The 15,375-nt window shown below is 37.9% G+C and overlaps 1 protein-coding gene and 1 pseudogene across 3 annotated transcripts in view; both read left to right on the forward strand.

Annotated features, from left to right (window-relative positions):
- LOC107672250 (nuclear pore complex protein Nup93) overlaps positions 1 to 4,597 on the forward strand; it is a 26,722-nt gene extending 22,125 nt beyond the window's left edge. For all 3 annotated transcript variants that reach the window (XM_016465350.1, XM_016465349.1, XM_016465348.1), the window contains exons 13-22: positions 942 to 1,133; positions 1,211 to 1,337; positions 1,858 to 1,930; positions 2,024 to 2,068; positions 2,325 to 2,441; positions 2,523 to 2,641; positions 3,395 to 3,512; positions 3,595 to 3,678; positions 4,093 to 4,221; positions 4,400 to 4,597. In XM_016465350.1, coding sequence (XP_016320836.1) covers positions 942 to 1,133; positions 1,211 to 1,337; positions 1,858 to 1,930; positions 2,024 to 2,068; positions 2,325 to 2,441; positions 2,523 to 2,641; positions 3,395 to 3,512; positions 3,595 to 3,678; positions 4,093 to 4,221; positions 4,400 to 4,510 — 1,115 coding nt within the window. In that variant the 3' untranslated portion in view covers positions 4,511 to 4,597. The remainder of the gene's footprint in view (positions 1 to 941; positions 1,134 to 1,210; positions 1,338 to 1,857; positions 1,931 to 2,023; positions 2,069 to 2,324; positions 2,442 to 2,522; positions 2,642 to 3,394; positions 3,513 to 3,594; positions 3,679 to 4,092; positions 4,222 to 4,399) is intronic.
- Positions 4,598 to 8,258: 3,661 nt separating this feature from the next.
- Positions 8,259 to 15,375, forward strand: part of LOC107672185 (solute carrier family 12 member 3-like) — a 12,616-nt pseudogene continuing 5,499 nt past the window's right edge.

Here is a 15,375-nt window from a genome sequence, read left to right on the forward strand (position 1 = left end):
CTTCCAACATTTTTAAGTGTATAAAATATACTCAGTCAAAACTGATTTATAACAAAAAAGATTGTAAGCTGTTCTGTGACAGACAGGTTTCAGCTGGATTTGATCAGATTCAGAGAAAACAAAAAATTGTGTGCCACAAGGGGATCCTAACAACTTTTATTAAACTGGATTAAGTTGACTATACTTGTAAATAATATTATAGTTACAAAATCCAGGCAATATATCTTAATGCATTAGGAGAGATCTCAACTCTTTAAAGCAAACTCAGGTCAAATTATTCCATACAGCCAATAAATCATCCCACTTATCTTTAGATTCACTCCAGTCCTAAAGGAAGATATTTAAATGGGCATTTGAAAGACTAGGAAGTTAGTCAGCATGCAAAACCCCCCTATTCAGTCTCTGCCAGTGTGCCTAGCCCAGATAAAAGTGTATGTCATTGTGCTGCTTTCTCGTGGCTTAAACTTCTCCTCGCCCAGTTTTAAAAAGGCATCCGCTTAGTTTCTTCCACCTGCCGGATGAGTCAGTCTTATCTCGCTGGCGCTCCTGCAGTACACCATATTAAAGACTCCCTCTATTGCTGATAAGACTCCTTCACTCCCAGCTGTGCTGCCATTACGCTCTATGCAAAGTTGCAGCAGGTCTTTTCAATGCCGTTTTAAGACGTCAGTTTTAACGGCAATTTAAATGAGAGGGGATTATTTCAACTCATGCAAATGGAAATGAAACAGCCTATTTAAGCACTTCACAGCTGAGGAAGATTTATGTGGAACCTATTACTCGCTTAAAGAAGCATTCAAATTCCTTAAGTTACAAATCCTTACTGGCTGCATTTGCATGTGCACATTCCCAATATGTCGTTTATATTGTTCTGTAAGTGGTTTTGGATTATCCCAAATGCTCATAAAGGTGTTTGACATTATTTGAATTGTTTTCTGCAGGTGAGTCCCATTTCTCTGCCAGCCACCAGCCATTCCTGTACTTCCAGGTGCTTTTCCTGACTGCACAGTTTGAGGCAGCCATAGCATTCCTTTTCCGAGTGGAGCGTCTGCGCAGCCATGCTGTTCATGTAGCTCTGGTGCTGTATGAACTCAAACTGCTGCTCAAATCATCAGGGCAGAGTGCACAACTCTGTAAGTGCTGATCAATGTGTGATAATTAAAAATTGTATCTGGTTTCTGTTCTAAATAGGTTTCTGGTCTCTTCTCAGTGAGTCAAGAGGCTGGAGATCCTCCAATGGTGCGACGGCTCAACTTCATCAGGCTGCTTATGCTCTACACCTGCAAGTTTGAGTCCACAGACCCACGAGAGGCCCTGCAGTACTTCTACTTCCTCCGGTAATGGTCGACCTAACCCCAGCTGATGCTATTGGGTCATTTAGGGTAACATGCTGAAAGAACTGATCTCAAATCAGTCATGTTGAACAGCTCTTGAGCAAATCTGTACTTCAACACACCAGACCTGTTCTAAAATCAGCTTGTTTCCTGTTTGATCAGTGGCTGAACTGTGAGTCATGTCTTTTTCTCTGAAAATACTGAGAGAAATCCCTCTCTGAGAAGCGATTAAAGTGTCATGAATAACTCAGAACCTTCCACGAATGATCCAGGAATAATTAAACCTGTTCCATTCACACTGAATTCGATGCTAACTCGACCCATTGTTTTAAGAGACCTCACAGGCACCGTTACAAAAAGGAAGCGATTGATCTTCTAAAGGTCTTTTATCTTGGGGTTTGCATGAGTATCACAAAGCAAACACGTTCCTTTGCATGTCCAAGTGCTTTCGTGCTACAAATGGCATAATCGCTGTACTTTACTGAGTGAAAACTCACAATCACTGTTCTCTGGTTGGCCACAGGAATGAGAAGGACAGTCAAGGAGAAAACATGTTCATGCGCTGTGTCAGCGAGCTAGTCATCGAGAGTCGGGAGGTAAGAAACGAGCTCATCGGAGGAAGCGTTTCTGCATACTAATTGCTATTATCATTACATAATTTCTGTTAATATTTAACTCTCTTCCTGTAGTTCGATATGCTTCTTGGAAGACTCGAGAAAGATGGAAGCAGAAAGGTATGTTGGAGGCTTCTGTTGTATTATCGCCTGACACCTAAGAAAACGAATGTGCCACTGTTCTTTCTCGCTAACTCATTGTGCACACGCTCGTTCGTTATTTTGTTCGTTCAGCCTTGCAGGGTTGTGTAGAATGTGCTATTGTCTCAAAGGCCTTTAAGTCACAGTCTGGCCTTTCATGCTCAAAGCAATTTGACAACATTGTGCATTCAGAGTCTTCCTCAGCTCTAAGCGGTGTTTGTTTGAATCCCTTCAGCCCGGCGTGATTGACAAGTTTTCCGGAGACACGCGGGCCATCATTACCAAGGTGGCATCAGAGGCCGAGAACAAGGGGCTGTTTGAGGAGGCCGTCAAACTGTACGAGTTAGCCAGGGTAAGATAAGTTGTAATGTGCTGTTGGTTTCATTAATCTCGAGATGACTGTGCCTAAAGCATCTTTTCTTTCCTGCATCAGAACGCTGACAAGGTTCTGGAGCTGATGAACAAATTATTGAGTCCAGTTATCGCTCAAGTCAGCGAGCCCCAGTCCAACAAAGAGCGACTCAAAAACATGGCAATGGCTATTGCTGAACGGTGAGCATTTTGTACACAGATCTCTTTAAATGGGGTCATATGATGCTTTTTTAAAGTTCATTATTTTGTGTATTTGGTGTAACAGAATATGTTGACATGCTTTAATGTTCAAAAAACACATTATTTGTCAAATACTATACATTATTGTAGGTCCTCTATGCCCCGCCTCTCTCAAACGCTTCGTTTTCTACAAAGTCCCTCCTTCCGACAAGTGCAGTCTGCTCTGATTGGCCAGCTGACCCAGTGCATTGTGATTGGCCGAACACCGCAAGCACTCGTCGGAAATGTAACGCCCCTTACCATAATCGCGAGCTTCAAGAAAGGAAAACTTGATATCGCATCATATGACCCCTTTAAATGATGAAAGCCCTTTTCTGCCTAAATTATGAAAAAAAAAAAAAAATGTATCTAGCAATTGCAACTTTACTTCTCATAATTGATCATAATCCCGATGTCTATTACTACTTTGCCTCTCAATTACTACGTTGTCTCCTAATTGCAACTTTATACAGTATCTCAAAATTGTGACTAGATCTCTCAATTGTGACTTTATATTTTGCAGTTGCAACATTGTTTCTTGTAGTAGTGATTTATATCTTTCAAATGCAACTTTATTTCCTTTTTTAAATGTTATCTGACAATTACTTAAATTTTGAGACAGAAACATAATGAACCTCCATCATGGATATTTTTGGTCTTGTAGGTTGTGGTTTCATTGAACACCAAATGGTTTCTTGTATTTCTTGAGCACAGGTATCGTACTAATGGTATAGCTGGGGAGAAGACTGTGGACAGCACCTTCTACCTGCTTCTGGACCTCATGACGTTCTTTGATGAGTACCACACCGGCCACATAGACCGAGCCTACGATGTAAGTCACCTATAAGACTCCTGCTGACCTTGGGCACATGCTGCCAGGCATTAATCTTTATTTTTGTGCCATTCTGTGTCAGGTGATTGAGAGGCTAAAGCTGGTTCCCTTAAGTCAGGAGAGTGTTGAGGAACGGGTTGCGGCCTTCAGAAACTTCAGCGACGAGGTAAGAGATCTGAAAGTATTAGCATAAATTACCTACTTGCTGTTATTTCAAATGCTAAGCTGTTGTGTCGTTTCAGGTGACCCCAAATTAACAAGATGTTAATACGTCTTTTCAAATCTTTGCTTTTTGGTTGAGTTGACTAAAATGTAGCCTGTATAATTTTGAAACATTTATTTTTTTTTAATGACCAGAATAGAGACCTTTGTTCTCATGACGTCCCTTGGCGAGCATAGTGGTTTACCACAGGGAGCGCACAGTTCCAAGGGCGTGGAGACACTGCTCGAGTTTCTCTTCATTATCGCATAAATCTTTCGCCTTAGGGGAAGTCGTGGCCTAATGGTTAGAGAGTCGGACTCGTAATCCAAAGGTTGCGGCACTTCACATCCTCTCCATTGTGTCCTAATCTTTCCACAGATAAGACATAATTTGTCAGAGGTTCTGCTGGCCACAATGAATATCCTGTTCACACAATACAAGCGTCTAAAGGGGGCTGCAGCAGGTAGGCCAGGAAGACCTCAGCGTACCCTAGAGGACAGAGACATGGTAAGACACATTTTCTAAGATAAAATGATTGCTTAATCAACTATAAAGCTAATCCTGAGTCTGAGTCCATTATTCACTGGACACTGGACACACACTATGATGATACATGTTAATCCTGATTAGCTCTTCTCAAGTGTGTGTGACCACCTGCGGTTGCATTTGTCTACTTTCTCTGCAGCTGCTGCGCAGTCAAGCCCGGGCTCTGATCACGTTTGCGGGAATGATTCCATACCGGATGGCTGGAGATACCAATGCCAGACTGGTTCAGATGGAGGTCCTAATGAACTGAGACTCTCCACTTCACCCTTCTCCAGCAGCTGTCTTTCATTGTCCTCATTCCATCATTACTTTTGTCAACTTATATTTGTATTTTTTTCCATTATTTGAAATAAAAAAAAAAGGAAATTCAGTTTTGTTTCATTTTCATTTCTTTTATCATAAACCTCTTTTTTCAGTTCTTTAATTTGATGTGACATTTTGTCCTGCATTTTCCGTTTTAGTTGATTAAATCTCAGTTGCATATCAATTTCATTTTAAAAGTTATAGTCTCATATAAAAGGCTATATGAAACTAATCAAATACACTATTACAGTTTATCCCTCATGAAATCCAAGATCAATCCAATACGAAATCCAGTGCAAACAATCATTGTGCACATCTCATGACAATTATATTCTTTATTATATTATTAAGAGTGAGATTAGTCACTTTGGTAAATTTGGTGGCAACCAACAGTCTGTGTACTATATATACAGGGTTCTCGCAGAAAAAGCTTCTGGGGCCGGAAAAGGCATGGAAATTGAATAAAAGTCAGAGATTTCTATAGTGGCTATACATTTTACTAGTTAGAAGTTATGACAATTTATTGACTACGCATTGTTGTTGATAGAGCTTGTGTAGTGTAAAACTCACAAACTATAGTGTTTTGTGAGCAAATCGTTCTTTTAAGGGGAACACTTTACAATAAGTTCCCATTAGTTAATGCATTAACTGACACGGAGCAATTACTTTGTTGTTGTTAGTTTATAAAAATACAACTTTTTGTTATTAGCGCAGGTCCATTAAGTAATATTAAGAGATACAACTTGATTTTAATAATGTATTAGTAAATGTTGAAATTAAGATTAATAAATGCTTGAGGAATATTTTTCAATGTTAGTTCATGTTAGGTAAATGTATTTAAAAGTCTTGTATTCTTTTATATTGTTTAAATCTTTCAAACATTTTTTTTTTAAATATAAATTAATTTACAAATTAAGATTATTTCATTTACAAATTAGTCTGAATCAAAATTATTTTTAAAAATCTATTTTTAAATGACAAAGGTCATGGAAATGAATTGATCAAAATCTGTGGGAGCCCTGTATGTTATTGTCTATGTTTTGGTTGGGTCATGCTTTATTCATTAAAATATATGTTGTGTAACAAACCTACTGTACAAACAAGTGGCTGGACAGGGAATGTTTAAAGCCCTATCAGAGAGTTATGAGAGCAGGAATGTGTCTGTGTGACATTGATTCTCTCAGCAGATGGTGGGTTATGGAGGAAATGCCCGTAGAGCACACAGATGGACATGTTGGCTTTGTCACGGCTGGCTGCAGTGTCTGCTCAAGCTCCCTCTAAGCTCTGCTTTGCATTTTTAACCATTAGCATCTGGAGCTGCTGCATTAATATTAGAGTGCACTGTCCTAAATTCAAGGTACTGGATGCACAACAATCAGGCTGTTTCAACTCTATTTCACCCTTTGAACAATCTGGTCCTTGCATCATTTTTATTAAGTCTTCCAGCATCAGTACATCACATGTGTCAAATGGGAACTCTGTTTTGTTTGGAGCCTGGAGAAGACCTGGAGAGAAAAGATTCATCTTGACACCTCATGGACTGGTGTGAGAGGTGTGTGTGCTGCAGCTGGTGTTGTGAATCAGGCCGATGTCACACGTCCGCGATAACCCGGCTATTTCACAACACCAGGGTGGCACCACACCGCTGCCAACAAAGGAGCTCTACCTAAGAGATCATCCATCCCTCTCACAGACCTTACATCAATGTACATATGTGCAGTAATGTATTATCCTCACTAACAATACAGAAGTTGTTCTTGAAATAAAACATTGTAACTAAGATGAAGTTTCTCATTTTTATTTGCAGGAAATATTGTTACTGTTTAAAGGAACTCTTTTCTATTTTTATACATTTTAGAATGTAATTTATTTCTGTGATGGCAACGCTGAATATTCAGCAGCCATTACTCCAGTCTTCAGTGTCACATTATCCTTCAGAAATCATTCTAATATGCTGATTTGGTGCTCAAGAAACATTTCTTTTCAATGTTGAAAACAGTATTGATTGATTGATTGATTGATTGATTGATTGATTGGAAACCATGATTCATTTTTAAGGATTCCTTGATGAGTAGAAAGTTCAAAAGTACAGCATTTATTTCAAATAAATTTTGATGCAATTAAGAACGATTTTATGTAATATGACATTATGGCCGTGTTTCGTACAGTAGACTCATTGCAATTTCAATTTAAACCACTTTATACAGTCTTCTGCTCCTTGTTCTGACAGCTCCCCTCGGGCAGCATGAGGATTTCAAAATGCCCATTTAGTAACTGTTTTTTTGCTTAAGCTCTCAGTGTCTAATAATAGAAATTTAATCAAAAAATTTGCTTCAAAGGAGAGCACCTGTGGTCTGCACTAATTACACTGAAAAGGCTCCACCTTTGGGGCCTCCAGACCAATTTCTGCAGAAATAATCACTTAACCCGATGCTGCTCCCTGGGTCACATGCATTGGCGGACATCGGCCTTTTAGTTAATGAGGAACTGCTTCTGCAATGATCAGTCAATGCTTAAGGCAAAAGGCTGTCAGTTGGAACGACTGTGAGCTGCTGGCGAGTTAAAGAGACTAAAATGAAGGTCACTACAGGTTGGAAAATTCTCTGATCAAGACAAACGTGACCCTGGACCACAAAACCAGTCTTAAGTCGCTGGGGTATATAGCCAAAAATACATTGTATGGGTCAAAATGATTGATTTTTCTTTTATGCCAAAAATCATTGATATTTTGTAAATTTCCTACTGTAAATATATTTAATATATATATTTTTTGATTAGTAATATGCATTGCTAAGAACTTCATTTGGACAACTTTAAAGGCGATTTTCTCAATATTTTGATTTTCTTGCACCCTCAGATTACAGATTTTCAAATAGTTGTATCTCGGCCAAATATTGTCCGATCCTAACAAACCATACATCAATGGAAAGCTTATTTATTCAGCTTTCAGGAGATGTATAAATCTCAATTTCGACAAATTGACCCTTATGACTGCTTTTGTGGTCCAGGGTCACAAATAAACTGTCTCTGCCAATACCATTTCTCATTACACTTTATTTTATTCTTGTTACATTGTAATTATACATTTAAGCACTGTTAATTAATAACATGCACTTATTATAGGGTTAGTATTAGAGTTTGGTTTAGGGTTAGTTGCATGTAATTATTCATAATTGTGTAACAAGGACACTATAAATTAAAGCATGGCCCATTTGTATCTGAACCAAATATTTAGAAGCCATTGTTCAGAAAGTTTTGCCAGTATTGTATTTTGTCCTGATTGCTATCAGATCAAAAATAAATAAATAAATACATTTACCTAATAGAATAAAAAAATATTTAAATTATTTTTTATTAAACCAGAGAAATATATTGTTTCTTATGCAATAGAAAATTTGCAGTTGTCCTTGAGAACCAGTGTCAAGGATATCTGACATGAGATCTGAGTCATTACAGGTACTGATGATGTTTACAAGCCCCAGTACAAGCAAAAGGCCCTGCAGCAACAATTAAGAATGAATGACCGTTACAAAAGCTCCTGAATATGTTCTCACACTAATCATATGAATCATACGTAGATAAATGGTTCCTTCCGGCTCAGGTATAATATAACCCTTCAAGTCAAGCCTTGGCTTTACACAGACAGCTGTTGATTCAGTTGTGTTGGAGGTAGCCTACTGCAGGCCAATGAAGGGATGAACCTCTCAGCTGTCAGAAGCCCTTTCTCAGTCTCTTCATTGAGCAATGGAGATGACCGTAAATTCAGTCTGGGGGGATGTAGCAGTTACGATACCGACAGCGTAGCCTCCCGCAGCTCTGGTGTTTTTTCTGGATATGACACGTTGGATATTCCGCCGTGTTTGATATTCCACATTGGATATATAAGTTATGACTTCTATACCAACACTGAGGTTTTTGGCAGAGCAAAGAAGTCAAGACCTTCTCTTTTTCAGCTTCACTCCAACCCACAGGTAGGAATGACATAAAACTAATCTTTTTTCCTTAGAAATGTCACAAATAAACTTATTAACAATGCTGACGAATGTCAAGGAGTTCTTTCAGATAAAATGAAATGTTGATGAGCTTCATTGGGATTATATAGGATAAGATTTATTCTAAATACATACAAATAAATAAATCTTCAATCCAGGAATCCATAAAGAACTAGTCATGTTTTCCACTAGTTCATACAAGTTTTCTCTCAGGACGACCCTTCTCCACCTCCTCTGTATGAGGAGTCGAGTGTGGACAAACAAAGTCCAGATGAAGATGAACCCACTGAACCTCCTCCAGAACCAGCCCGCTTTGGATGGGCTCAGGGAGTCATGGTAAAGTCTGGGACACACTAGACGATTTTCAAATCTTAACCGATTTTAAAACCATGGGAGATCACAGATATGAAGACAGTTTCAACTAATTTTTTTAGCCTTATAATCCTCTGAACGTGCACACTATACGAGCGCAGACCACGAGACCACCACACAAGTGTGATATTTATGATTTGAGTTCGGGTTAAATAATCGTAATGACATCACACAATAGATTTTTTTTTTTTGGAGAGAAAATCGTTTAGGACAAGCCTCGAATCGGGCCACGCCCCCGATTGTTCAGGGGTGCAAATTGGGCTTTAAATCGGCCTTAAAAAATTCAAGTGAGTGGCCAGCCTAGGAATATTTAAGATTAGCACAAAAAAAGAAACGTATATGTAAATGATATTAAAAACCAGTGATACCAAAAGGTGTTTTCCACACTTGAAAATTTATGAATGTAATTGAGTTAAATACAAAATATATAATTATGTGACATCTGCAAACAAATACTTTTTGAACTAACTTTTTTGGAAATATCTCCTCAAGTTCACGCTATGAACATGTTCTACTAATTTGACACTCAAAAAGTACCCAAATATTGTCTTAAGTTTGAACAATATTCTTTTGTTTTAAAAATGTTTGTGCTACTGTGCTGTTTCTTATATATGAATAATAAATATATGTAAGATATGATTATATATTTCATATTACACATATCATATGATATAATACCATTTTAAAAGTAGAAGAATATTGTGTTATATTGCAAAGACATTCATACTTTTTGAATAGTTTTAAAGTGTCTTTTTCTGCATATGGGTACAAACATACTCATGTGAATCAAGTCAAGCAGAAAGCATTTGTGTTCCTCTGAATGGATTCTCCCTGTAGATCCGCTGTATGCTGAATATCTGGGGTGTTATTCTGTACCTGAGGCTTCCCTGGATCACAGCTCAGGCAGGGATTGGTATGTCAATCTCTGTAGTCTTGATCTCTTTTTGTGTGTGTGTGTGTTTACTGCTAAATTCCCATTTGATTTTTTGTAAAACCCCTTGGGGCTATTAAGTTACATATTACTGTGATGTATACTGGTGTGTCAGTGCTTCCTATTAAAATAAATGTTCCTCTTGACTTTAAAGGTCTGACTTGGATTATAATCTTGGTCTCCTCCTCTATAACGGGCACTGGCTTGTCCACATCGGCCATTGCCACTAATGGAAAGGTTAAAGGAGGTAAAGATAAACATTACACGTATACGCTGAATAGATCTGACTAGCATGATTAAAGAAACCATTATCAGACTTCTTTCCAGGATACAATATTGGCTATATAGTCATGTTATTTAATAACCATAAGATATCAGCACTGATATGTTTGTGTTCTTTGTATTTCTTTCTCCACACTCTTAAAAATAAAGGTGCTTCAAAAGGTTCTTCAAGCGATGCCATAGAAGAACCATTTTTGGTTCCACAAAGAACCATTCAGTCAAAGGTTCTTTAAAGAACCATCTCTTTCTTACCTTTTTGTAATCTGAAGAACCTTATTTCGCCACAAAGAACCCTTTGTGAAACAGAAAGGTTCTTCAGATGTTAAAGGTTCTTTATGGAACCATTTAGACAAAAAGGTTCTTCTATGGCATCGTGAAGCACCTTTATTTTTAAGAGTGCAGGTGGAACATATTTTCTGATCTCTCGTAGTTTGGGTCCAGAACTAGGGGGCTCGATTGGGCTTATATTTGCTTTTGCTAATGCAGTAGCTGTAGCCATGCACACTGTGGGCTTTGCTGAAACGGTACAGGTGCTCATGCAGGTGGGTAATATGGACTAGTATACCAAAATACACTGAAAATCAAAGAAAAAATAACTACAATTTACTATCAAAATTCACTGTTTTTCCAAACATTTTTTCTTCCATGGAACACAGAAGGACAAATGTTGAATAGTATTTATCGGTTATCTGGTTACCTTTTGTGTGCTACAGAAGTTTATGGGTTTAAAGCAACATCAGTGTCAGTAAATGATGACAGGATTTTCATTTTTGGTTAAACTGTTAAACAACTACTTTCCATGTTTGAACCATGATTTTGACATGTTTTTTCTGATGCCCATCAGGAGAGTGATGTTAGCATGGTAGACCGTCTAAATGATATCTGTATCATTGGAGTGATTACTGTCACCTGTCTGCTGGCCATCTCAATGGCTGGAATGGAATGGGAGTCCAAGGTACATTTCTCAAACAGAGCAATTTGAAGTAATTTTGTCTGGTTCAGCTCCTAACAGTTTGCACTGGTTTTGTTCTTCTTCCAGGCCCAGGTCTTGTTCTTCTTTGTCATCATGATCTCCTTCGCCAGTTACATTGTGGGAACCATCATACCAGCCACTCCAGAGAAACAAGCCAAAGGATTTTTCAGCTACCGAGGTCAGAGAGCAATGTAGTCAATATGTTCCACAAATGTGATAATAATAACACTTCATCCCCATTTTCTCATTGCTAGTCAGATTACACTACCATATGTTCCTCATAAAGTGTTTCATTTTGTGCCCAATAGCTGATATTTTTGCAACAAACTTTGTGCCCGGCTGGCATGGACCGGAGGGCAGTTTCTTTGGCATGTTTTCCATCTTCTTCCCCTCAGCTACAGGCATCCTTGCGGGGGCTAATATCTCTGGAGATCTGAAGGCAAGTTGAGCTCCCGGTCTTAGTGATGTTTCTTCCAATAAAAAGATTTTTATTTGTGGGAACTCAAGCCTCTAAAAGCTTGTTTTTCTGTCTATTGTTTTCACACACACAACCTCCCATAGGATCCAAATGTTGCTATACCCCGTGGTACAATGTTGGCCATTTTTTGGACCACTATATCATATCTCTTTATCTCAGCTACTATTGGTGAGTATCAGAAATGCCTAACAAGTCCATGATAATGTCTGTTGATTATTATTTTATTCCTTTCTATTCATTTACCGTATGTGGGTCTTTTATACATGTCTTTTTAAAATTGTCAAATTGTACGAAATTTGCAAATGAGGCCCATTGTATCACACTTACAGCTGTGTTATTTCCCTGTTGTTCTCTTTAAATGTACTCCAGGCTCCTGTGCTTTGCGTGATGCTTCTGGTAATATTAATGACAGCATATCGTCTTTGTCTGGGGAGTGTTTGGGAGTGGGCTGCAACTATGGCTGGAACTTCACTGATTGTATGACCAACAAGACCTGTACCTATGGAATCAGCAATTATTACTAGGTGACCATTATGCCTAAACGGTCATTGAGTAGCATTGTCAACAATGTGTCACTGAAAACGTGTAAAATATGTCTCCTAAATATTGTATAACATTATTCCAGCCCCTAAAAATGAAACGTTCCATGACATCAGCCCAATATTAACCCTCTGATGATCACTGGTCATTTTAGACCGAATTTTTTTTTTAACTTCCATCAGAATGGTACAAAACTTGTACCAGTCAGTTGTGGACACAAAAGGCTAAATGGTCTTAAAAAAATAGTTACACTTGTGATCTTTGAAGTGAAAAATGACCACCATAATAAAAAATACAAAGAAATACTAAAGAAAATAAAAAAGAGAGAAATTACTGCAGTAACATTAATGGAATGTCCATTCAGATTTATCTGGGCTTTAATAATGGTCTCAAGATGTTAGTACAAAAACAATAGTTATACATTGATGAGTGAGGAATACCAGAGGGTTAACAGAAATGATATGTTCTTCTGTCATGTATCACTTCAGAGTATGAGCATGGTGTCTGCGTTTGCTCCTCTGATCTCTGCTGGCATTTTTGGAGCCACACTTTCCTCAGCCCTGGCCTGTCTAGTGTCAGCTCCTAAGGTTTTCCAGGTAACGAATGAGCCTCTTAATATCTTTATACCTCTATTATAGCGTGCAAAACCATCTTCAGTGTTATTTACTAAATTAAACACTATTCTTACATAACTTCCATCCATTCCCCTTCTTGTTTTCTTCCATCTCTTTATAGTGCCTTTGCAAGGACAAGCTGTATCCAGGCATTGGATTTTTCGGGAAGGGTTATGGGAAGAATAATGAACCAATGAGAAGCTATCTGCTAGCCTACATCATCGCTATATGCTTCATTCTTATTGGTAAACCACCAAAATCAAAATTTACCCATGCAAGTTGTGAATGCTCTCAAAAAAAGATTTCCTGACATACAAATGTTCTGTTTATTTCAGCTGAGTTGAACACCATTGCTCCCATCATCTCCAACTTTTTCCTCTGCTCCTACGCCCTCATCAACTTCAGCTGCTTCCATGCCTCCATCACTAACTCACCAGGTGAGTTACATCAAGCCACAATGCGTTAAACTAACATTTTATGAAGCAATATTTGTGTTTTTTAATGGTGGTTTGCAAATCAGTTTAATGGTGCACTGTACTGTAACCACCGCAGGGTTGTTTTCTTGAGATAATGTATGATAAGATGACAAATGCAAATAGCCATATTCATATTTATGCTCACTGAAGCTTTTCTCATTTTTCTAATTTTTCTTGTGTGTGAGCAGGCTGGCGTCCAACTTTTCGATTTTATAGCAAGTGGTTGTCTTTGCTCGGAGCAGTGGTGTCTGTGATCATCATGTTTCTCCTAACCTGGTGGGCTGCTCTTATAGCCATCGGCATAATCATCTTCCTGCTGGGATATGTGCTGTATAAGAAACCTGGTAAGACACCTACCCTCTTTATAGCTTGTGGACATGAGCCTTTGTCAGAAATAATTTGTCTCACGAAGCTCATATTATTCCATGGAGCATTTCAGCTTGACCGAATAATATTGCCAAGCTTTAATCATGCGCCTAGTGCATGCCAAACATGCATGTTTGTGTTTTGTACATTTCAGATGTCAACTGGGGTTCATCAGTGCAAGCCAGCTCATATAGCATGGCACTGTCTCAGTGTGTAGGTCTTAACCAAGTGGAAGACCATATTAAAAATTACAGGTAAATAACATTAATGTCCACCAATCATTTAGCTTGAAATGTTCCAGTTGTGTTTATCTTCTTCTCTTTTTCTCTATTCTTGCTTGTTCATTTTCGTCATTTCTTCCTGTGTCCTACTTTTTCCATCTGTTCTTTTTCTCAGGCCACAGTGTTTGGTCCTTAATGGGCCTCCCTGTATGCGTCCTTCCCTGGTGGATTTCATCAGCACCTTCACCAAGAACCAGAGCCTGATGATATGTGCAAATGTCATAACAGTGAGTCTACAAATAGAAACATTAAACAGGGTTATGAAAAGAGACGATGGCCTACATACAAAGTGGTGGTTTAAAGCATTTAATTAACCTAAGGAACAGACATTTTTTTCACTGTTTTTCAAATGTCCTTTTCCAAAAAAATAGATTTGTGATTGTGGATTCTAACAGTCATAGAAAATTTAAATTAAATATATTTAATATATAAGTCAGATTTAAAAGTTTTATAAATAAGTAAATAAGTGTTAAAAATTGATAGTATTTCATTGGCTAGAAATACCTATAGAAAAAAAACTATAGAAAATAAGTCATATTAATATATACGTATATATATATATATATATATATATATATATTATTATTATTATTTATTTATTTTTTTTAAGAAACCCTGCAGAAATATTTATTCTCAAAACAATTGCCAGAACACATTTTTATTTTGATTGTTTCTTGGACATGCCAGGGACACTTCCAAATCTGTTTATCTAATAATAATAATAATTTATGCATTTAGCAGACGCTTTTATCCAAAGCGACTTACAGTGCATTCAGGCTATACATTTTTTACCAGTATGTGTGCTTCCTGGGAATTAACCCCACGACCTTTTGCGCTGCTAAAGCAATCTCTCACTGAATCTTTGAATTATGTAACAATAACTGTTTTTTGCCACTGCACAACAATCTTCATGACATCTGCTTTTAAAGTATTATTCTAATCACTATATCTAAAGTATTTCTCAGTTCTTTCCATCTCTGAACAACTTTTAAAGGGGTCATCGGATGCCCATTTTCCAGAAGTTGATATGATTCTTTAGGGTCTTAATGAAAAGTCTGTAACATAGTTTGCTTAAAATTTCTCAGTGGTGGTGTAAAAAACTACGGAGCCCCTAAAGGGACATGGTGGTGGGAAAAAATTCGGGGTGGGAGGAAATGTTTTTTTGTGTTCTCTCGCAAAACTTTTGCATTCCCTCGAGAAGCTATGCGTTCCCTCGCAAAACTTTTGCGTTCTCTCGCAAAGATATTTGCGTTCCCTCGCAAAACTTTTGCATTCTCTCGCAAAGATATTTGCGTTCCCTTTTGCGTTCTCTCGCAAAGATATTTAAGTTCCCTCACAAAACTTTTGCGTTCCCTCGCAAAACTTTTGCGTTCTCTCGCAAAGATATTTTGCATTCCCTCGCAAAACTTTTGTGTTCTCTTGCAAAAGATATTTGCGTTTTGCGAGGGAACGCAAATATCTTTGCGAGAAAACGCAAAAGTTTTGCGAGGGAACGCAAAGTTTCTCG

Source organism: Sinocyclocheilus anshuiensis, unplaced genomic scaffold (assembly GCF_001515605.1).
Source record: "Sinocyclocheilus anshuiensis isolate Anshui unplaced genomic scaffold, SAMN03320099.WGS_v1.1 scaffold997, whole genome shotgun sequence".
Classification (NCBI taxonomy): domain Eukaryota; kingdom Metazoa; phylum Chordata; class Actinopteri; order Cypriniformes; family Cyprinidae; genus Sinocyclocheilus; species Sinocyclocheilus anshuiensis.